We start from the raw sequence: 21,125 nt of genomic DNA on the forward strand, positions 1-21,125 counted from the left end.
AAATTGATGTATGAAAAAAAAAAAGATGAAATGAATGATGAAAAAGGGACCAAACTTTGAAACATGTGAGTAACTTCAAACTCGATTGTCCCTAAAAGTTATAAATATTCTCTAGTACCTTTGCATTGATTGTTATTCCACAAGGTGAATGATCGTAGGATTGAATTTGTTCTTTAACTTCCGTAGGAATGCCTAACTCTAATTTTGTGTAGCCTACTTATCCAAATATGTCCCACCTTTCACCTAAGCCCCGTTATAACCCTAAAGACCTCAAAAGTGTGTAATGATATTGACTTTGATTGATGTTTAGAAACTTTTCAAGCGTATGGTAATATGTAGATCTGCATGTCGACTGGTAGAACCCTATTTCAAATATTTGCGTGGAGTTGTGAAGTGGTGGATGCATACAAGTCAAACTAGCTCATCATTAGCTAGTAAGGTGTTGAACTTTTGGGTACTACTGCTTGAATAGGTAATTGTTATTTCACTGTCGATTGTCAGCTTTGCAAGTAAATTCCTTGAGGACAAGGAATGGTTTAAGTTTGGGGTTGTGATGACACCTTGTCATTACGTAATTTTATATGTATTTTCATCACAAAAAGGAGTTCACAGAAGACTTATGCAGCAAAAAGAGCAGAAAAACTGAAGGAAACGCAAAGAAATAAAACGTGTCACGATTTGGTACAAACGTGACACGATTTGGGAAGCACAAGAAGCCTTGTTTCGACATTAGGAAAACGTGTCACGATTGGTAAAACGTGACACGATTTGGTGAAACCCTAATTCAGTTTCTTGCTCCAGAAGGTAAAAACGTGTCACGATTCACTTAAAACGTGACACGATTTGGGCGATATTCTGTGCCTATTTATGCTGAAGTCTATTCCAAAAACAAGGGTTACGAATTCTAGAGAGCCAAGTGCGATTTTACAACTACAAGGAGGACCAGGAGGACGATTTCTTCATCTTCCAACCACTTTGTGTATGTTTTATTACCTCTAATGATTATGTTATTTGTAAACATTATTATGAGTAGCTAAATCCATTAGAGGTTAGGTCTGAGATGATTCGTTGTAACCCTAATTGAGATATTATGTTGTGAAACTCTATTTATTGTGAATGATATTCTAGTCTTTATTCAATTCAATTGTTCTTAATGCTTTTTATATCCTGATCAAATATAAATATGATTTTGTGAGAATGAATGACTACTGACCATAGCTTTCTACTTAGACCTATTGAATTGTTCTAATAAACATGGTTAGTCTAGGAATGGATAATCGTTTATTAGTGATGTTAGGTTAACGTGCTTTAAACCTTCAAAGATTATTAGACCACCTAAGGGATTAGGGGCTGTAGTTTAAGGAGAGGGTCCTAACTCAAGGGATTGATTAGGACTATTTTGTTAACTATCGTGGGATTAGAAGATCATTCATACGAATAGGTGCAACATAACAATTAGGGGAACATAGATGATTCGAAAGACCTAAACTCATCTCTCTCTTATTCTTGAAAACCAATTTATTTTTAGCAATTATTTTTTTATGCAATCAAACCAATCTACTGCCTAGTGGCAAATCAAAATAACCTTTATACATCCTAAAATACAACGTAGTTGAATTATTGAGATTAAAAACAGTCCTCGTGGGAACGATATTTTTACTACTTCGATAGTATTTGGTGCACTTGCCAAACGTCTATCAATGTTTTTTTGTTTTCAAAATAACAATCCTTTCGCTCTGCCCAAGGCGAAAGTGATATCATTGTAAGGGCGTGTTTGTTTCGGCATTGCCGTTGTCAATAAAAGTTGTCGTCTTTCTCACGACTCTTTGTTTTTTACTTTTTAGTGCCTTTTTCTTGGAAATAATGGTAATGCCAGAAAAAACCAAAACATCTGTATTTTTCTTATTAATTTCAAAAATCTGCATGAAAAACTTTTTCTAAAATCATCCCAATCATATTATGCAGATTGAACCATAATAAACCCGTTGAACACAATGACCCTATGGTTCCTCGAAATTTTGAATTCCCTGTATACGAAGCTGAAGATGAAGATGATGATGAAGAGATACCATATGAAATCACTCGACTGCTTGAGCAAGAAAGAAGAGCCATTCAGCCTCACCAGGAAGAGATCGAGCTTATCAACCGGGGTACTGAAGAGAACAAGCGAGAGATCAAGATTGGTGCTGCACTTGAGCCAGAAGTGAAAAAGAAGATCATTCAGCTTCTCCATGATTATCCAGATGTCTTTGCATGGTCCTACGAAGATATGCCGGGTCTAGATCCCAATATTGTGGAGCATCGGATACCGACAAGGCCTGAATGTCCTCCTGTCAAACAGAAATTGAGAAGGTCTCGTCCAGACATGGCTCTTAAGATCAAGGCTGAAGTACAAAAGCAAATTGATGCGGGCTTCCTCATGACAGCTGAATACCCTGAGTGGATTGCCAACATCGTACCAGTACCAAAGAAAGATGGGAAAGTTCGAATGTGTGTTGATTACAGAGACCTGAATAAAGCCAGTCCAAAAGATAACTTCCCATTGCCTCATATCGATGTGCTTGTTGACAGTACTGCTCAATCCAAAGTGTTCTCCTTTATGGATGGTTTCTCTGGTTATAATCAGATACGAATGTCTCCTGAAGATAGAGAAAAGACGTCCTTCATCACTCCGTGGGGAACGTTCTGTTATAAAGTGATGCCGTTCGGCTTGATAAATGCTGGTGCTACCTATCAAAGAGGTATGACAACTCTGTTTCATGATATGATTCACAAAGAGATTGAGGTATATGTCGATGATATGATTGTGAAGTCAAGTGATGAAGAGCAGCATGTTGTGTATTTGAAAAAGATGTTTGAAAGATTGAGAAAGTACAAGCTGCGGCTGAATCCTAACAAGTGCACATTTGGTGTAAGATCCGGAAAGTTGCTAGGCTTCATTGTCAGCCAGAGAGGCATTGAAGTTGATCCTGACAAAGTCCGAGCCATCAGAGAGATGCCGGCCCCTCAAACTGAGAAGCAAGTCAGAGGTTTCCTCGGACGTCTGAACTATATTTCAAGATTCATATCTCACATGACTACTACTTGCGGTCCCATTTTCAAATTGCTCAGAAAGAATCAGCCTGTTGTATGGAATGATGAATGTCAGGAAGCTTTTGATAGCATTAAAGAATACCTGTTGGAACCACCTATCCTTGTCCCACCAGTGGAAGGAAGGCCTTTGATTATGTATCTGTCAGTGTTAGATGATTCAGTGGGTTGTGTTCTCGGTCAGCAAGATGAGACTGGTAAGAAAGAGCATGCCATCTACTATCTGAGCAAGAAGTTCACCGACTGTGAGACTCGGTATACAATGCTTGAAAAGACTTGTTGTGCCTTAGCCTGGGCTGCCAAACGCCTGCGTCATTATATGGTGAATCATACAACTTGGTTGATATCCCGAATGGATCCAATCAAGTACATCTTTGAGAAGCCTGCTGTTACTGGAAAGATCGCACGTTGGCAAATGCTGTTGTCTGAATATGATATTGTGTACAAAGCTCAGAAAGCAATCAAAGGAAGTGTCCTTGCTGAGCATCTTGCTTGTCAGCCTCTTGATGATTACCAGCCAATTAAATTTGATTTCCCTGATGAAGAGATTATGTATCTGAAAGCGAAAGACTGTGAAGAACCACTGATCAATGAAGGGCCGGACCCCAATAGCAAGTGGGGATTGGTGTTTGATGGTGCTGTTAATGCTTATGGTAAAGGAATTGGAGCCATCATTGTAACTCCGCAAGGGCACCACATTCCTTTCACTGCTAGGATAACTTTTGAATGCACAAACAACATAGCTGAATATGAAGCATGCATCTTGGGCATTGAAGAAGCCCTTGACCTGAGAATCAAACACCTTGACATCTATGAAGATTCTGCACTTGTTATTAACCAGATAAAGGGTGAATGGGAGACTCATCATGAGAAGCTGATCCCATACCGTGACTATGCAAGACGTCTGTTGACATACTTTACAAAGGTTGAACTGCACCACATCCCTCGGGATGAAAACCAGATGGCTGATGCTCTCGCTACCTTGTCTTCCATGTTTCGTGTCAATCACTGGAATGATGTGCCTGTAATCAAAGTGCAGCGTCTTGATAGACCCGCTCATGTGTTTACTATTGAAAACATGCCAGATCAAGCTGATAGAGATGTGAATGATAAAAAGCCTTGGTATTACAACATCAAGCAATTCCTGCAGAATCATGAATATCCACCTGGTGCTTCCAACAGGGATAAAAAGACTTTGAGACGATGGGCTAGTAGATTCTTTCTGGACGGAGAAATCCTATACAAGAGGAACTATGACATGGTCTTGCTGAGATGTGTTGACAAACAAGAAGCTGAGAAGTTGATGCATGATGTACATGATGGTACCTTTGGGACCCATGCTTCGAGTCACACCATGTCAAGAAAGCTGTTAAGAGCCGGCTATTACTGGATAACTATGGAGCGTGATTGCCACAAACATGCTAAGAGATGCCACAAATGTCAAATCTATGCTGACAAGATCCATGTGCCTCCACATGCTCTCAATGTTATATCTTCCCCATGGCCTTTCTCTATGTGGGGCATTGACATGATCGGAAGAATTGAACCAAAAGCTTCCAATGGACATCGTTTCATCCTAGTGGCAATTGATTATTTCACCAAGTGGGTTGAAGCTGCCTCCTATGCCAATGTGACCAAGCAAGTAGTAGTGAAGTTTATCAAGAATAACATCATCTGTCGGTATGGTGTTCCCAACAAGATCATCACTGACAATGGCTCCAATCTGAACAATAGCATGATGCAAGCTTTATGTGAAGAATTCAAAATTGAACATCACAACTCTTCTCCTTATAGACCTCAGATGAATGGTGCAGTTGAGGCCGCTAACAAGAATATCAAGAAGATTGTTCAGAAGATGGTTACTACTTACAAAGACTGGCACGAAATGCTACCTTTTGCCCTGCATGGTTACCGTACTACAGTGCGCAGTTCAATCGGGGCAACTCCTTTCTCTCTTGTATATGGCATGGAAGCAGTTCTCCCTCTGGAAGTGGAGATTCCATCTCTTCGAGTGATCATGGAAGCAAAATTAACTGAGGCTGAATGGTGTCAAAGTCGGTATGATCAATTGAATCTGATTGAAGAGAAACGTATGGATGCTATGGCTCATGGACAGTTGTATCAAGTGCGAATGAAGAATGCTTTTGACAAGAAAGTCCGACCTCGAGAATTCAAGGAAGGCGAACTTGTATTGAAAAGAAGGATAAGTCAGCAACCCGACCCAAGGGGCAAGTGGACACCTAACTACGAAGGTCCTTATGTTGTCAAGAAGACTTTCTCTGGTGGTGCTTTAATTCTTACACACATGGATGGTGTTGAACTCCCAAATCCTGTTAATGCCGATATAGTCAAGAAATACTTTGCCTAGAAAGAAAAGAACAGCGTGGTAGGTCGAAAACCCGAAAGGGCGGCCTAGGCAAAAATGCGCTTCCCGGTGGGTCGAAAACCCGAAAGGGCGATCCAGGCAAAAGTTAGGGACAAAAAAAATGAATATGAAAAAAGCTCGCTGAGATTGTACGCAACTCAGGCAAGAATGAGCGCCTCGATGAGCCGAAAACCCGAAAGGGCGGTTCATGCAAAAATGAGGTTGACAATAAAAGACAAGTAACTATATCTGGCAAATCACCGTCACCCCTTGGGGCATCTGCAACTGTCAATGATCATCTTCATCAGAAGCTTCTGTACTTGTGAATTCAAAATTTCTATGAAATGTAGCGGTCATCGTGTTCAATGTATCACCAACCAATAAAATTACCATTTTCCAAGCTTTGTAAATCCGTGAAGTCATGCCTTTGGCTGACTCTCACTCTTTTACATCAATTTGAGCCTGTGCTATTGTTTGAAACTCTATTCTTCTTTCTACTTTCAATGTTATATACAAAACATTTTCTTTCCATTTGATAATGTCAATATCTGAAACAAACATCTTTTGAAAACTAAAAATCTTTTTCTGTCTATTTTGAAAGCAAACCTGAGCAATAGGGTACACTTCAATGAAACATGCATGAATGAATGAATGTCAATGTCTATTTCAATACATGTTACAAGCAGGTTACTCCCCAGGATGATCCGTGGTCAATGGCAAGAATGAAAAAACAGAATGAAAAATGGAAAAATTGAAAAAAATGAAAATGAAAGGCTCGCTAAGTCGAAAACCCGAAAGGGCAGCTTAGGCAAAAATGAGCACCCCGCTGATTGGCAACCTATGAAGGCAATTCAGGCAAAAATGGGGCAATAAAAAGAACATTACTCCCCGGTGAATCGAAAACCCGAAAGGGCGGTTCAGGCAAAAATGGGGTTTGAAAATGAAAAATGAAAAGAATATTGAAAAAGCATTGACCACAGATGCGAACATCCAATGATTACCCAGCACTGACACGCCTAGCAACGGCGACCTGTATCCAAGAACCTTCCAAGGGTCTCTCCTTTACAAGTTTTATTGCCCTCAGCCATGGTTTTGATGCGTCTCTCAACGACGGTCTCTCCAAAGAGGTTTTCCCCCTGTGAATATATGTTGCAGCACGAGCCACTACGTGCCCAATCTTCCAATGTTTTATCTGCCTTTGTGAAACTTTCTCTGTCAAATTACAAGCCAATCATGCATTTCAAGCATTCATACATGCATAATCATGCATTTTATGTGCTCATACATCCAATAACCTTGCTATACCATACATACATGTTGCATATCCAACTGTCAACTGTCAAATTCAATGCCAATTTCAATTTCAATTCCAAATGTCAAACTCAACTTCAATCTCAATTGCAACTGTCAATTCCAATTTCAATGTCAATTCAATTCAATTTCAACTGTCAAAATTCGATGCAATCTCAACTTTCCAATCTCAATTCCAATCATGTCAACTGTCAAATTCGAAGCAATCTCAATTTCAATTTCAATTCAATGTCAATTCGAAGCAATTTCCAATCTCCAATTTCAATTCCAATTTCAATATCAATCTCCAATTTCAATTCCAATTTCAATGACAATCTCTAATGTCAATCTCCAATGACAATTTCAATATTCAATGTCAATGTCAATGTCAATCTCCAATTTCAATCCAATTCCAATGTCAATGTCAATGTCAATTTCAATTTTCAATCCAATGTCAATCCAATCTCAATGTCAAATGTCAATGTCAATTTTCAATTCAATTCCAGTCCAATCTCAAAGTCAATTGCAACTCTCCAATCCAATGTCTATGTCTCTGTTCAGTCTCAACTTTCAATGTCAACTTTCAATTCAAATCAATGTCAATCCACTCTCAACTTACTCTTGGACCAACAAAAATGGTCATGTCTATTTTCAAATCAAGTCGATAACAACTTACCCTCAATCGGTATTTTGTTAAACCAGACTTTCAATTTATATCTTGTTACCGGTCAAGTGCCAGGTTCAATCCAAAAAGAACCACTTGTACCTGCTTATATACCTATGCTGCCGGACAAACGACAAGTTCGATCTAAAAGAACAGTTTGCACCCAGCTCATGCTTTGTTATCAGTCAGACGGTAAGTTCAATCTGAAGAACAGTTTGTACCCAGCTTATGCTTTGTTATCGGTCAAACGACAAGTTCGATCTAAGAGGACAGTCTGCACCTTCCCACATGACGTGGTGATAATCCAACAAGCAAGTTCGATCCAAAGAAACAGCTTGTATCAACCCTTTTGTCTATGTCTCCAGCCAAACAGCCAGTTCAATACAAAAGAACAGTTTGTGTCTGCCTATCTGTTTGTATCTTCAACCAAGTGTCAAGTTCGATCCAAAGAACAACTTGTATCTGCCTATATGTCTATGTTTCCGGTCAAGTGCCAAGTTCAATCCCAAGAACAGCTTGCACCCATCTCTTGTTTTGTATTCCTTGGTCAAGTGGCTAGTTCGACCCAAAGAACAACTTGTACCCTTTTTCTACCCCCTGGTGTGTCTACCCTGTCAATGTCCACCGGAGTCCCCAGTGACATGACAGGTTCCATAGACTCCAGTTTGTTTGTCTTGCATTCATAATCAAAGTATTGCATGGCATTCACATTTTTTGAAAATCTGAAAGTGTATTTTTATGTCCAAAAGCAGTGCAAATGTTAATATTTAAGTATCTTCGTCTCGTCAACTCTAAGACTTCGTCTCTTGACTCTCCGGACAAAGAAACTTAAATAGGGGCAGCTGTTATACCCTAATTTTGGACCTAAAAATACTAATTCAATTCTTCTTTTCTTGTATTTCAAGTCATTTGATATGTCTCTGATCAATTGCATCTTTCTCTGCATTTTATTTCAATGTTATTTGCAAAATTCACATGCAAGGGTATTTTAGTCATTTCCTATGTCAAAATTACTTTCAGTCTTTTAAAAATTTGTTTGTGTCCTTTCAAATAGTTTGAATAAGTCTTCATTTCAATTCTATGTCAGAATCCATTTCAAAAATTGCATTTAAAGTCATTTCGAGTCAATTTTGCCCCTAGGGGCATTTTAGTCTTTTCATGTGTTAAAGCCCTGTTTAAATCCTAAAAATTGTCTCTGAGTCTTTTAATTTTGCTTGTATGAGTCTTTGATTCAATTTCTGTTAAAAATCCATTTTTTTTAAATTTGCATCTGAGTCATTTTCAGTCGTTTTAGCCCCAGGGGCATTTTGGTCATTTCACACGAAATTTCGGCAGAGAGAGGTTACTTTAAAGTACCTCATTTAGGCCATTGGTTCATTTTAGTCCGTTTTGTCAATTTTAATCGTTTCACTTTACGTTATTTTCCAATTACCAATTTTAATTCATTTTATTTTTATTTTTTTTAGTCCTAAACTCCTAAAAATTTGCATTTTAGTCCATTTTTTGTCCAAGTCATAGTCCAGTGTCACATGTCAGTCTTTTATTTGTCCAAGAGTTAGTTACGCCACATGGCAGTTTGTCATTGGTCCAGGCGTCACAGTCATCAGCTATAAAAGCCACATCACAGTCAATGGTCAAATTCACCAATCACTTTTCTGCACAGTCATCACAAACAGATTCTTTTCTCTCTCTCTCTCTCTCTCTCTCTCTCCACATTTTCAGATCAAAGCACCAAATTCTTGATGAACTTGATGAATGTTCATCAAGAACAAACCCTAACAAACTTTTTCCAGAAATCAATTCTGCATCAACACATAATCATCAACGCAGAATCAACAACACAGAATCATCAATCACGCAACAATCCGATCCAAAAATCATCACAACACTGTCAAATCCAAAACCGAAAATCATCAAAACAAATTCGAATTCATCACCCTTCGTCATCAACAACGACGAATTCAAGGTTCGATTGTGAGTCTGTAACGAGTATCATCAACAGCTCAAAGGACGGAACAAACGAAAGCAAACGGTTCGCGAATCAAGCAACGGCAACAGCTGAGAACAGATCGAGCAAAGAAGAAGCAAGAAGAAGGAGGTGAGTTCGAGAGAAGCGAATCCAACGAAGAACTCCGTCGTATTTCGTTCGTCTCCAATCTAACAGAGGTAATTGCTCCGATCTGTTCAATATCATGTTTATCTTGTTTGTTTGTAAAAAGAACCTTCGCTAAGTGTGTAGATCTAGGCTTCGTTTGGTTCGTTTTTGAGATTCTAAGCATGGATTCGTGTAGAGAAGATGAATACGAATCTTTTAATTTAAAAATTTTTCAGAAAAATGGAGGTTTAAGTTTCCGGTGCGGCGGCGCCGCCACTTTGGCCGGCCGACCACCGCACCGGGCCACCTGGCTTCATCTTCTCCGATCGAAGTGCTTAGAAAGAGAGGGAGAGTGTTGCAGATTGGTTAGAGAGAGAAAGGAGATGGGAAATGAGGGTTTTCCCTTTGAAATTTGCTTATATACTCCCTGTTCAATCTTCTACGCGCGCGCGTATCTAGCTCCCATGCACCATCGCACGTTGTGGCCTTTGGATCTTGGATCTGATCCATGTGGATCAATCCAACGATCCTTAGGTGTTCTGATGATCCGTTTCATGTGATGTATGGACCTGGACCTAGTTTTCTACTGAATTTCGTTTTTTCCTCCTGTTTCTTGCTATTTGCACCACGTTGCATGTTTTTACACCTCCTGCATGTTCAAATTTCTTTAATAAATTCCAAATAAATTTCCATAGGTTCTTGATAATATTCTTGATGTTTTTATGACATTTTACATAATAAAATTTGATAAAAAAAAATGTATGTGTATAGCTTTTCTTTTTCTTAGAATTAGTAATTTTCTTGCACTTTTTAGTCCAAAACTCCTTTAAAAATTCCTAAAAAATTCATATAGGTTTCTTGATAGTTTTGTAGCATCTTGTGACAATTTTTGCGTGTTAAAATTGGTTAAAAAATATAGTGTTAATTTTCCTACTATTTTTGTGATATTTTGTGCTAAAAAATGAATAAAAATTTGCTTAATTTTAATCCAAGTTGCTTGATAAATTTTGGTGACCTATACCACTTGATTTCATAGGGTTTTAGCTACTGTTTGTGTTTAATATTGTTGCACAATTGTGAATCTTGGTAGGTTACTTAGCTTACAAGTTAGTTGTGTAGTTAAATAATGCAAATATGCTTAAAGTTTGTTTTAAAATGCCAAGTAAACTATGTTGCCTTAATTCCCATTCCAAGACTTGATTCTAAACCTTTAAAAATGTATTGGAATGTGAGAATTATAGGTCACTTGGTTCTTGCATTCTATGAACAAATTTTAGCCATGTTTGCACTCATTTTCTATCCTTTATGTTCTAGTGTTTCCCTTGCTTTATTTCCTTTGATATTGTCATGTGCTACTAACTCCTTTCATTTCATGTTTCATCATTTCATAAGCATCTCCATTCCATCCCATATTCATCTCTATTTTTTTTTCTTCTTGCAATTTAATTTGTACCAAAATTAGAATGTAAAGATTTAGGAATTTTTGTAATATTTTACTTTCATGCTTTTAACTTCTTGGCAAAGAGGCCATAGAATGTATCTAGGGCATGATGTAATAAGGACAATGGACTCTAATGAAGTACACCGACACAAGCACCGACACATGCACACACATCACTATATAGTTAGAATATGCATGTTTAGATGTATGTTTAGGATTGTATGTTTAGATGAATGTTTAGGCTTTATACTTAGAAAAATCATTTTCCCAAAAAAAAACTTGAACAAACTTCACTCAAACATTTTTCATAATAAACCTTGGGGTCAAAACCCCATTGAATTTTCCTTTTATTTTCTTAATCAAATTTCAATGAACAATAATCACATTTGACTTCTTTTGCAAATCACTAATTCAACCTCACAATTTCCTAATCTCATGCCTTTAAGGCCTCTCTCTTATTCTTCAAATTCCATTTTCAAACTTAAAATCAACCAACAAAAACAAAAACATTTTTGGAAGAGAACTACGGTGGATTTGATCCCTTAAACGGGTACGTAGGCAAGGAACAAAATTCCTTCAATTCAACTAAAACAAAAATTCAAACACATTCTTCTCCCTCCAATTCTTCATTTAGTAACTCTTAGGTGTAAATATCATTTCAAAATAGCATTTAAAAATAAAGCGCGCGCGTAGAAATTAAAGACGGTTCCTATAGGTTACTATAGTCGTTATGGGTGCCTAACACCTTCCCGTAGCGAAAACAACTCCCGGACCTCGATTCTCAAGGGTTTTGCTTACTTTTTCCCTTCCCAAGAAAAAATAAGATATCACCGGTTTAAAAGGTTCAAACGTAATCAATGTTTGACACCCGAAAACCAAGATAAAACAAATGTGATATTGAAAATTGTCACTAAAACTATAGCTAACAGAATTAAAGCTATCTTACCCAATGATGACATCCTGTCATTACGTAATATTAGGGACTTATTGTGACATTTTGATAGAGTTCTCATGCAATTTATACTGTTCTGGAGTGCAAAAAGCTTAAATATTGAAGTCTGTTCGAAGGAAATCGCGCCACGCCAATTTCAAGCCGTGCTGCGATTTTTGAAGCAAAATTACATCCTCCCTGTTTGAGGGAAATCGCGGCACGCCATTATACAAGGCGCGGCGCGATTTTGATGGGTCAGGCCCATGACTTCTATAAATACTGCGCTAATCCTGAAGAACAAGGGTTACGATTTTGGAGAGCAAAGTGCGATTTTGAGACATCAGAGATGGCTAGAAGGGCGATTTCTTCAACCTTTTACCAATTCATGTATGTTTTAATTATTTCATTGATTATGCTATTTGTAAACTCGATTATGAGTAGCTAAATCTCTTAGAGATTAGATCCGAGATGAATCTTTGTAACCCTAATTGACACATGTTGCTGTGAAACTCTATTTCGTTTATGAATTCAATTCTAGTTTATTCAATTCAATTGTTCTTAATGCTTTTTATATCTTGATCACATATAACTTGATTTCGTGAGAATGAATGACCACTGACCATGGCTTTCAACTTAGACCTAATCGAATTGTTCTAATAAACAGGGTTAGTCTAGGAATAGATAATCGTTTGTTAGTGATAATAGGTTAACGTTCGGTAAAACCTTCAAAAATTATTAGACCACCTAAGGAATTAGGGGCTGTAGTTTAAGAAGAGGGTCCTAACTCAAGGGATTGATTAGGGCTAATTTGTTAATCATCGTAAACTAGAAGAGGGTTCATAACAAATAGGTGCAGTAGACCAATTAGGGGAACTTAGAGGATTCGACGGATCTGATCTCATCTTTCTCTCATATTTTCTTAATCAAATCTAATTTCTTTTATTTGATTTCATAAAATCAAACCAAATCTTCTGCCTAGTGGCAAACTAAAAATAAACTTTACACATCCTAATTATATAACGAAATTGAATTATTGAAGTTAAAAACAGTCCTCGTGGGATCGATATTTTTACTACTTCGATAGTATTTGGTGCACTTGCCAAACTTCTATCAAGTTTTTGGCGCCGTTGCCGGGGACTGTTGAATTATTTCAACAAGGCAATTACGTTATAATTTAGGATTTCTGTCTTTTATATTTTTGTATATATATATTAAAAAAAAATATTATGCTCTTTGTTTTCTTCTCATTGTACTGTGCTACTGAAAAGTTATCCAAGTTTTGCAGCTATGATAGACAGGTTACTCCTCTATGACACAGAAGAGATTGCTAAGTTGCAGTATGAAAAATATATGCTATCTTTTAAGATCAAAATTTTGGACAACAAAATCTCGAGTTGTGATCATCATGAGGCAAATCAACCAGGTAGTGATGGTGAAGGGAAGAAAGAGATGATCAACATCGATTACAATACTCAACTTCAGAATATTTTAGATGATTTCTTGGTGTCAAATCAAGTTTCATTTGAGAAGTTTGATGTTCAGTGTGGTGATCTTGTTGAGAAAGCACATGAGTCTCAGAGGAAGCTGGTTCAGATGAAGAGTGAGTGTCACAAGGTTGAGGTGGAAGAAAAACCCAAAGTGAGGAGTGTTGATATATTCCCAAAGTCTAAACCAACGGAGGTTGAGGAAATCACTCGTGTGCAGATGGATGCACGTCCTTCTCTACGGTGGGAGAGCTTAAACTCTAAAGGTTTAACAGTGAGAGCATGGGAGCATCTACTTCTTTGCTACAAATTCATGGAATTCCTACCAAACAAGAGGAAGAAGAAGGATGATATATTCTTTCTGACATATTTGCCACCCTAACAGTGGTTGAAGCGTCAAGCTCAATGACGTAAAAGAAAGCGCTGGGTGGGAGGCAACCCACTGTTTAATTTTCAGGTATGATTTTATTGCTTTCAAAAATAAAAACACAAAAATATTTTTCTTTTCTTTTTAATATGAGGCAGGAAAGTTTTCGAAAAATTGTTCTAGTACCTCCTATCAAGAAAATCATGCAAGGTACTGATGTCTTGCATGATTCTCTCTTCAAAAGTTTTTCAAAAAAATTCAATAAGACTCAGGCATTTTTCAAGAAAACAAGTTTTGGCATGAGAGAACTCCCTGTTTCTACAAAATCGCGCCACGCCTGTATATGGCCGCAGCGCGATTTTTCTCCTCAGCCTATAAAAACCTCACTATTCATCATCATTTTCATTCCATTTTTCCTACTTTTCTCTACCAAAAATTTCCCTAGACTTCCCATTCACGAATTTTTCCCATCTTAATCTACCTTATCACTTCCTAAACATCATCAAACTACAATCCAATCACAAATTCATCAATCCAAACCATTATCATTCACAATCCATCACAATCCATCATAATTTTCCCAAACTTCACAAAACTTCCTTTTCACCATCTTCCTTAACCACAAATGGCCTCCAATCCACGAAACACCCGCTCAAAGAAAGCCACCAACCCCAAGCCATCCACAAGCAAAGCCAAACGCCCTCGTACCGCATCCGAACCACCCGAAAACACCATTCATTTTATCAATGACCAAGCCCAAGAGTTCCACAAAGCCATGAAAAGTTTTGAAGTTGTGGGGGAGAGGAAGTTTGAATTCACAAAGCTTGTGAATTATCCGTTCTTTGAGGCTGAGTTACGAAGGAGAGGGTGGACGAAGTTGAATGAGATGATCGATGAAGCGAACAACAAAACCGTGATCGTCGAATTCTTTGCAAATGCACGGGTTTCCGATACACCCTTTCAATCTTTTGTTTGGGGCAAGATCATTGATTTCAGCCCTGAAGCCCTTAATGCATTGCTGAATGTTCAACCGCCGGAGGAGTGTTGGGTTGAGAAACTGAGGAGGGAAATCACTGACGATTTCAATGCCACCAAGCAAGATCAAGGGGATGGCATCTTTGAGGGATTTAGGACACCGGGGGCTGGACACCCGGATGATGATGTGAACATGGGCTGATCTACTATGGATTAGCATTTCCTGCTTTGTATTTTATTTTTGCTTATTTTTCTTTTGATGTATTTTCTTTATTTTCTTTTTATGTCGAAGTCCATTGAACTTATTTCCCTATTGTAATTGCTCCTGCACTTGTTTATTATTAATGAATTTGTTTTGTTTCATGTGACCTATTCCAGTTTAGTAACAGTTGTTTGATGAAACGGTATTCCAAAAGTTCTAAAGGAGGGGTGACTTGATTCAAAGGCGAAGTGTACGGCGTTGCTAGGTAGTCACATACTCCCAGAAATCTCAGCCATAAGGTTCATTGCCAAATTTTATTTTTCAATATATTTAGATTAGTTTTCCATGCAACTACATTTCTAGAACTTGCATTGTTTCTCTATTATTGATTGGTCTTTATTAATTACACACTGAGGCAAAAGTGCTTGGTCCTGTGACCTTTTTTGAAGCCTACCCTGTTTTAATTTGTTGAATTTATCCTTTCTTAACCAATTGTGAGCCGGTAGGATTAGAACTTTTTGTTCGGTGACAAACTACATTACAAGCCTAGAGACTTTTAGGACTTGTCCCTTAATGTATTTTCTGAGTTAAGGCATTGTAGAATGTTGCTAAAGATTAAGTTTGGGGTTGCTATTGGAATTTGCAACCAACTAAGTTTGGGGTGGGGGTACTAGAGAATAAGAGAACAAAAATGAAAGAAATAGGAAATTGTCATGCAAAATACACACAAAAATGGTGTATCAAAAAAAAAAAAAAAGAAATTGAATGATGAAAAAGGGACAAAACATTGAAAATCCGAGTAACTTCAAACTCGATTGTCCCTAAATGTTAAAAATATTCTCTAGTACCTTTGCATTGATTGTATTTCCACAAGGTGAATGAATGAAGGATTGAATTTTGTGTTTTAACTTCCGTAGGAATGCCTAACTCAAATTTTGTGTAGCCTACTTATCCAAATATATCCCACCTTCACCTAAGCCCCGTTATAACCCTAAAGACCTCAAAAGTGTGTAATGATATTGACTTTGATTGATGTTTAGAAACTTTTCAAGCGTATGGTAATATGTAGACCTGCATGTCGACTGGTAGAACCCTGTTTCAATTTGATGCGTGGCGTTGTGAACTGGTGGATGCGAACAAGTCAAACTAGCTCATCTTTAGCTAGAAGGAGAATGAACTTTTGGGTACTATCGTTTTGTCAGGTAACTGTTATTTTACTGTCGTTTGTCACTGTAGCAAGCAAATTCCTTGAGGACAAGGAATGGTTTAAGTTTGGGGTTGTGATGACATCCTGTCATTACGTAATATTAGGGACTTATTGTGACATTTTGATAGAGTTCTCATGCAATTTATACTGTTCTGGAGTGCAAAAAGCTTAAATATTGAAGTCTGTTCGAAGGAAATCGCGCCACGCCAATTTCAAGCCGTGCTGCGATTTTTGAAGCAAAATTACATCCTCCCTGTTTGAGGGAAATCGCGGCACGCCATTATACAAGGCGCGGCGCGATTTTGATGGGTCAGGCCCATGACTTCTATAAATACTGCACTAATCCTGAAGAACAAGGGTTACGATTTTGGAGAGCAAAGTGCGATTTTGAGACATCAGAGACGGCTAGAAGGGCGATTTCTTCAACCTTTTACCAATTCATGTATGTTTTAATTATTTCATTGATTATGCTATTTGTAAACTCGATTATGAGTAGCTAAATCTCTTAGAGATTAGATCCGAGATGAATCTTTGTAACCCTAATTGACACATGTTGCTGTGAAACTCTATTTCGTTTATGAATTCAATTCTAGTTTATTCAATTCAATTGTTCTTAATGCTTTTTATATCTTGATCACATATAACTTGATTTCGTGAGAATGAATGACCACTGACCATGGCTTTCAACTTAGACCTAATTGAATTGTTCTAATAAACAGGGTTAGTCTAGGAATAGATAATCGTTTGTTAGTGATAATAGGTTAACGTTCGGTAAAACCCTCAAGAATTATTAGACCACCTAAGGAATTAGGGGCTGTAGTTTAAGAAGAGGGTCCTAACTAGAAGAGGGTTCATAACAAATAGGTGCAGTAGACCAATTAGGGGAACTTAGAGGATTCGACGGATCTGATCTCATCTTTCTCTCATTTTCTTAATCAAATCTAATTTCTTTTATTTGATTTCATAAAATCAAACCAAATCTTCTGCCTAGTGGCAAACTAAAAATAAACTTTACACATCCTAATTATATAACGAAATTGAATTATTGAAGTTAAAAACAGTCCTCGTGGGATCGATATTTTTACTACTTCGATAGTATTTGGTGCACTTGCCAAACTTCTATCACCCAATATCATCGATGAAGCTCAAAGTGCTTTTTTGCCTGGAAGACTTATCACAGACAACTCCCTTATTGCTTTTGAAGCTTTTCACTACCTCAACAAAAGTAGGAGGAATAATAATGGTTATGTTGGTATAAAGCTGGACATAGCCAAAGCTTATGATAGCATAGAATGGGATTTTATTGAGAAAACAATGAGAGTTATGGGCTTCCCTAACAATACTATCTCTCTTATTATGAACTGCATCAGATCTGTGTCTTTTTCTATTCTAATCAATGGCCAACCCACTGAAAAATTTATACCTCAAAGGGGGATTAGGCAAGGGGACCCTCTATCCCCCTATATTTTCATCATTTGTGCTGAAGTCCTTTCAGGGCTTCTTTATGAAGGAAAAAATCAGGGGCAGATTCATGGTATATCCATAGCTACAAATGCTCCTAATATAACTCACCTTCTCTATGCTGATGACAGTTTGCTCTTTTGCAAAGCCAAGCCTGAAGAGGCTGAAGCCATTCACAACATCCTTAAGAAATACCAATCTCTTTCTGATCAAAAGGTCAATATGGACAAATCAGAGATGATTTTCAGCCCCAATATTGATACTATTACCAAAAACATGTTTCAAGCTAAGCTGCCTATCAAAATTAGCCACACTATACACAAATATCTTGGGATGTCCACCCAATTTGGTAGATCTAAAGTCCAGGACTTCAAATATATCATGGATAAAGTTTGGAAGAAACTCAAAGGCTGGAAGGAGAAGAATCTTTCTTTTGAAGGAAGAGGGGTGCTTATCAGAGCAGTTGCTCAAGCCATACCTGTTTATGTGATGAGCTGTTTCCTCCTTCCTAAAGCTCTTTGTGAGGACATTGAAAGAGCTGTTTGTAACTTTTGGTGGGGGGGTACTGACACATCTAGGAAAATCCACTGGACTGCCAAGTCAAATCTATTCAGACCTAAGAAAGAAGGGGGATTGGGTTTCAAAATCCTAAGGGATTTCAACTTGGCTATGCTTGCTAAGCAAGCCTGGAGATTTCACATTAACCCCGCATCCCTTCTGACCAAATGCTACAAAGCCAAATATTTTCCTATGCATGATGTCCTCAAGGCTAGCCCTGGTTATAATCCTAGCTATGCTTGGAGAAGTATAGCCCAATCTATTTGGATCATCAACAAAGGCTGTGTTTGGAAGATTGGCAATGGTCAAAAGGTTAAAGTCATGGAAGACAACTGGCTTCCCCATCAGAATGGTTTCAGAATTATCTCCCATAATAATATTCCTAACAATCAATTGATGGTCAAGGATCTCCTCCAAAGTGACCCTTTTGATTGAAATTATGGCCTTATCAACTCTAACTTCTTACCTATTGATAGCTCCCAGATCAGTCAGCTCCCCATTTTACATAAAGACAAGGAAGATGAGATTATGTGGATGTTTGAAAAGGATGGAAATTACACTGTCAAAAGTGGGTACCATGCCTTACAAATATGGAAATCTAGGGCGGATCAGAGTCCTTCTACCAGCAATGGGGATACCAAACTTTGGCAAAAGCTATGGGCTCTCAAAACTATTCCTAGACATAAAATGCTTCTCTGGCGCATTTTGAATGATTCTCTACCAGTCAGAGATGAACTCAACAAAAGGGGTGTTAATTGCCCTTTCCTATGCCCTAGATGTAACATTAAGACTGAAACAATGACGCATCTTTTCATGGATTGTTCTCACACTGTTAAGACCTGGTTTGGCTCTAATCTCTCTATTAGAATGACGGATGTCCCCAACAGAAGTTTCAAAAGCTGGATTGCAGATATCATAATTACAGAAGCAGACAAGAACATAATTCAAATTGTTGCTCTTACTTACAGTATATGGCATGCTCGTAACCAAACAATTTTTGAAGGATTGTTCGTTCCAGAAGGTGCTATAATTGACAGAGCTCAGTCTAGTCTTCAAGCTTTCCACGCTGCTAACTCTCTCTCACCAGATCCAAACGCATCTCAGAATCATTCGAACTCTAATCTGCACAACAGACAACATTCTTTAAGTTCAAATTCTACCAGACGTTTGACCAAACCGTCCCAGGACACATATAAAACTAATTGTGACGCGAACTTACAAGTTGAAGGAAGATGGGGACTTGGATGCATCATCAGGAATGATAAGGGTGAAGCTATGGCAGCTGCAACTTGGGAAAGGAATGGTTTCGATTGCGCCACAACTGTTGAAGCCTACGCTCTTTATGCAGCGGTTTACTTTGCTCAAGCTCTTGGCTTTCGTAACATGAGGTTTGAGAGTGATTGTGAGGTTCTGATTAACAAGCTGAAACGAAATGAGCAGGAGAAGGAAGATCGCACTTATCTAGGCTCTATCCTAAAGGAAATCCATAATACCAGTAGAATGCTTGACACCTGTTCCTTTCACTTTATCTCTAGACTAGGAAATCAAGTGGCCCATAGTTTGGCTATTTTGGCCCATTCCGAGCCTAATAACATTTGGATGGAAAGTGTTCCTCCCCAAATTGCTAATGTGTACTTTCATGACTTAGTTCATTAATAATATCTCTCCTTTTATCAAAAAAAAAAATAAAAAATAAACACAACATACGTTGGCTTATACACAAAAACAAAGAAGAAAATCATGCATACAATTATAAATACCCAACTTAATTTGCACCCATGCTGCTATTTCACACACACTTTGATTAAAACTTACAAAATTATCCTTGATTTCACGGTGATTTCAAATAGTGAAAAAAGGTTTTTTAGTTCAAATAAAAAGTTGCGCATATTATCAAATTACATCTTAATATTTTTACTGGATGTAAATTAGCAATCTCATATATATTCACATACTTGAATAACATGTAGCATAACTATTCATATTTATGCTTCTGCAAAACCAAAGAACACACAAAATAGGAAAATAAGCCTTGTGTCTCTCAAATCATCATAATATATCGATCATGGTGATGAACGACTAACACTGGCATAACTCTCAATTAGTGTCAATCTTTAGTGTAAACAAAAGAGACTTAGCTACTGTTAGCTAGTAATCTTTAGTAGGAATTTTGTTGCAAGTGTTTATAGATAGGCAATTGTATGTGATGTTGTCCAAGTATGTGTTTTAGTTTGATGAAGTGCAATTTCTAGGTCACGTGATTAATAGAGAAGTTATAGGTGTAGATCATTAAAGTTCAAAATTGTGTTGAACTTGGAGATTCCACGTATGGTTGGTGGAGTACATAATTTTCTTGGGCATGGAAGTGACTATAAGAAATTTTGGTATATTTAACCATTTTTTGGTATATGGTTGGTGAAGTGGGTCTTGCATGGTGATCTTGCACACTATGAAGTGGATCTTTCTTTAAAAGACAAAGTTTCTGCTGATAAAGGTTGCTTCATTAAGTTGATCAATTTTTGTTAGTGTTTTGTTTCTTATAATATGAATTTGAACACAAAAAGAATGTAATTAACATAAATTTCGTCAACATATAAGTTTTCGTACAATTGACTACAACATAGTGTAGCATAAATGTTTGGTTCTTTAACCATTTAGTTGAAGATTTTATTGAGGTTTATGCATAGAAAAATACAAATGTTGGGATGGATCAATCTCTTAAATAGATTTCAATCATCTCAGATGATTAGTCTTTGTAAAAGTGAACTTAAGACCTAAACTGATAAAAATATCATTTTTACCAATTTTTCTTATCCGGATGACATTTTCTCACTTATTTAATGATTAATATTTATGTATCCATGTTGCAAAGAAGAAGAAATCACTAGTAAGGAAAAAAATCAAGAAGGACTTATTGCCTAGTGATCATGCACAAAATCAATTGGATATTTGATCCTTCTCTTAATACAAAGTTTTTGCTAATGAAGGTTAATTA

The 21,125-nt window shown here is 37.4% G+C and overlaps 1 protein-coding gene across 1 annotated transcript; it reads left to right on the top strand.

The window, feature by feature from the left end:
* The first annotated feature begins 18,658 nt into the window (after positions 1-18,658).
* LOC146900456 (uncharacterized) lies at positions 18,659-19,786 on the top strand. The gene has a single exon (XM_085736946.1). The coding sequence runs from the start codon at positions 18,659-18,661 to the stop codon at positions 19,784-19,786; it is 1,128 nt and encodes a 375-aa protein (XP_085593072.1).
* Positions 19,787-21,125: the final 1,339 nt, after the last annotated feature.

The sequence above is a fragment of the Medicago sativa genome, chromosome 8, assembly GCF_051527215.1.
Source record: "Medicago sativa cultivar Bolivia chromosome 8, Bolivia_mono, whole genome shotgun sequence".
In the NCBI taxonomy this organism is placed as follows: Eukaryota; Viridiplantae; Streptophyta; class Magnoliopsida; order Fabales; family Fabaceae; genus Medicago; species Medicago sativa.

Bases quoted from the DNA above. Each gene is read 5' to 3' on its own strand.
- LOC146900456 (XM_085736946.1), top strand. From the start codon at position 18,659: ATGTGGATGTTTGAAAAGGATGGAAATTACACTGTCAAAAGTGGGTAC.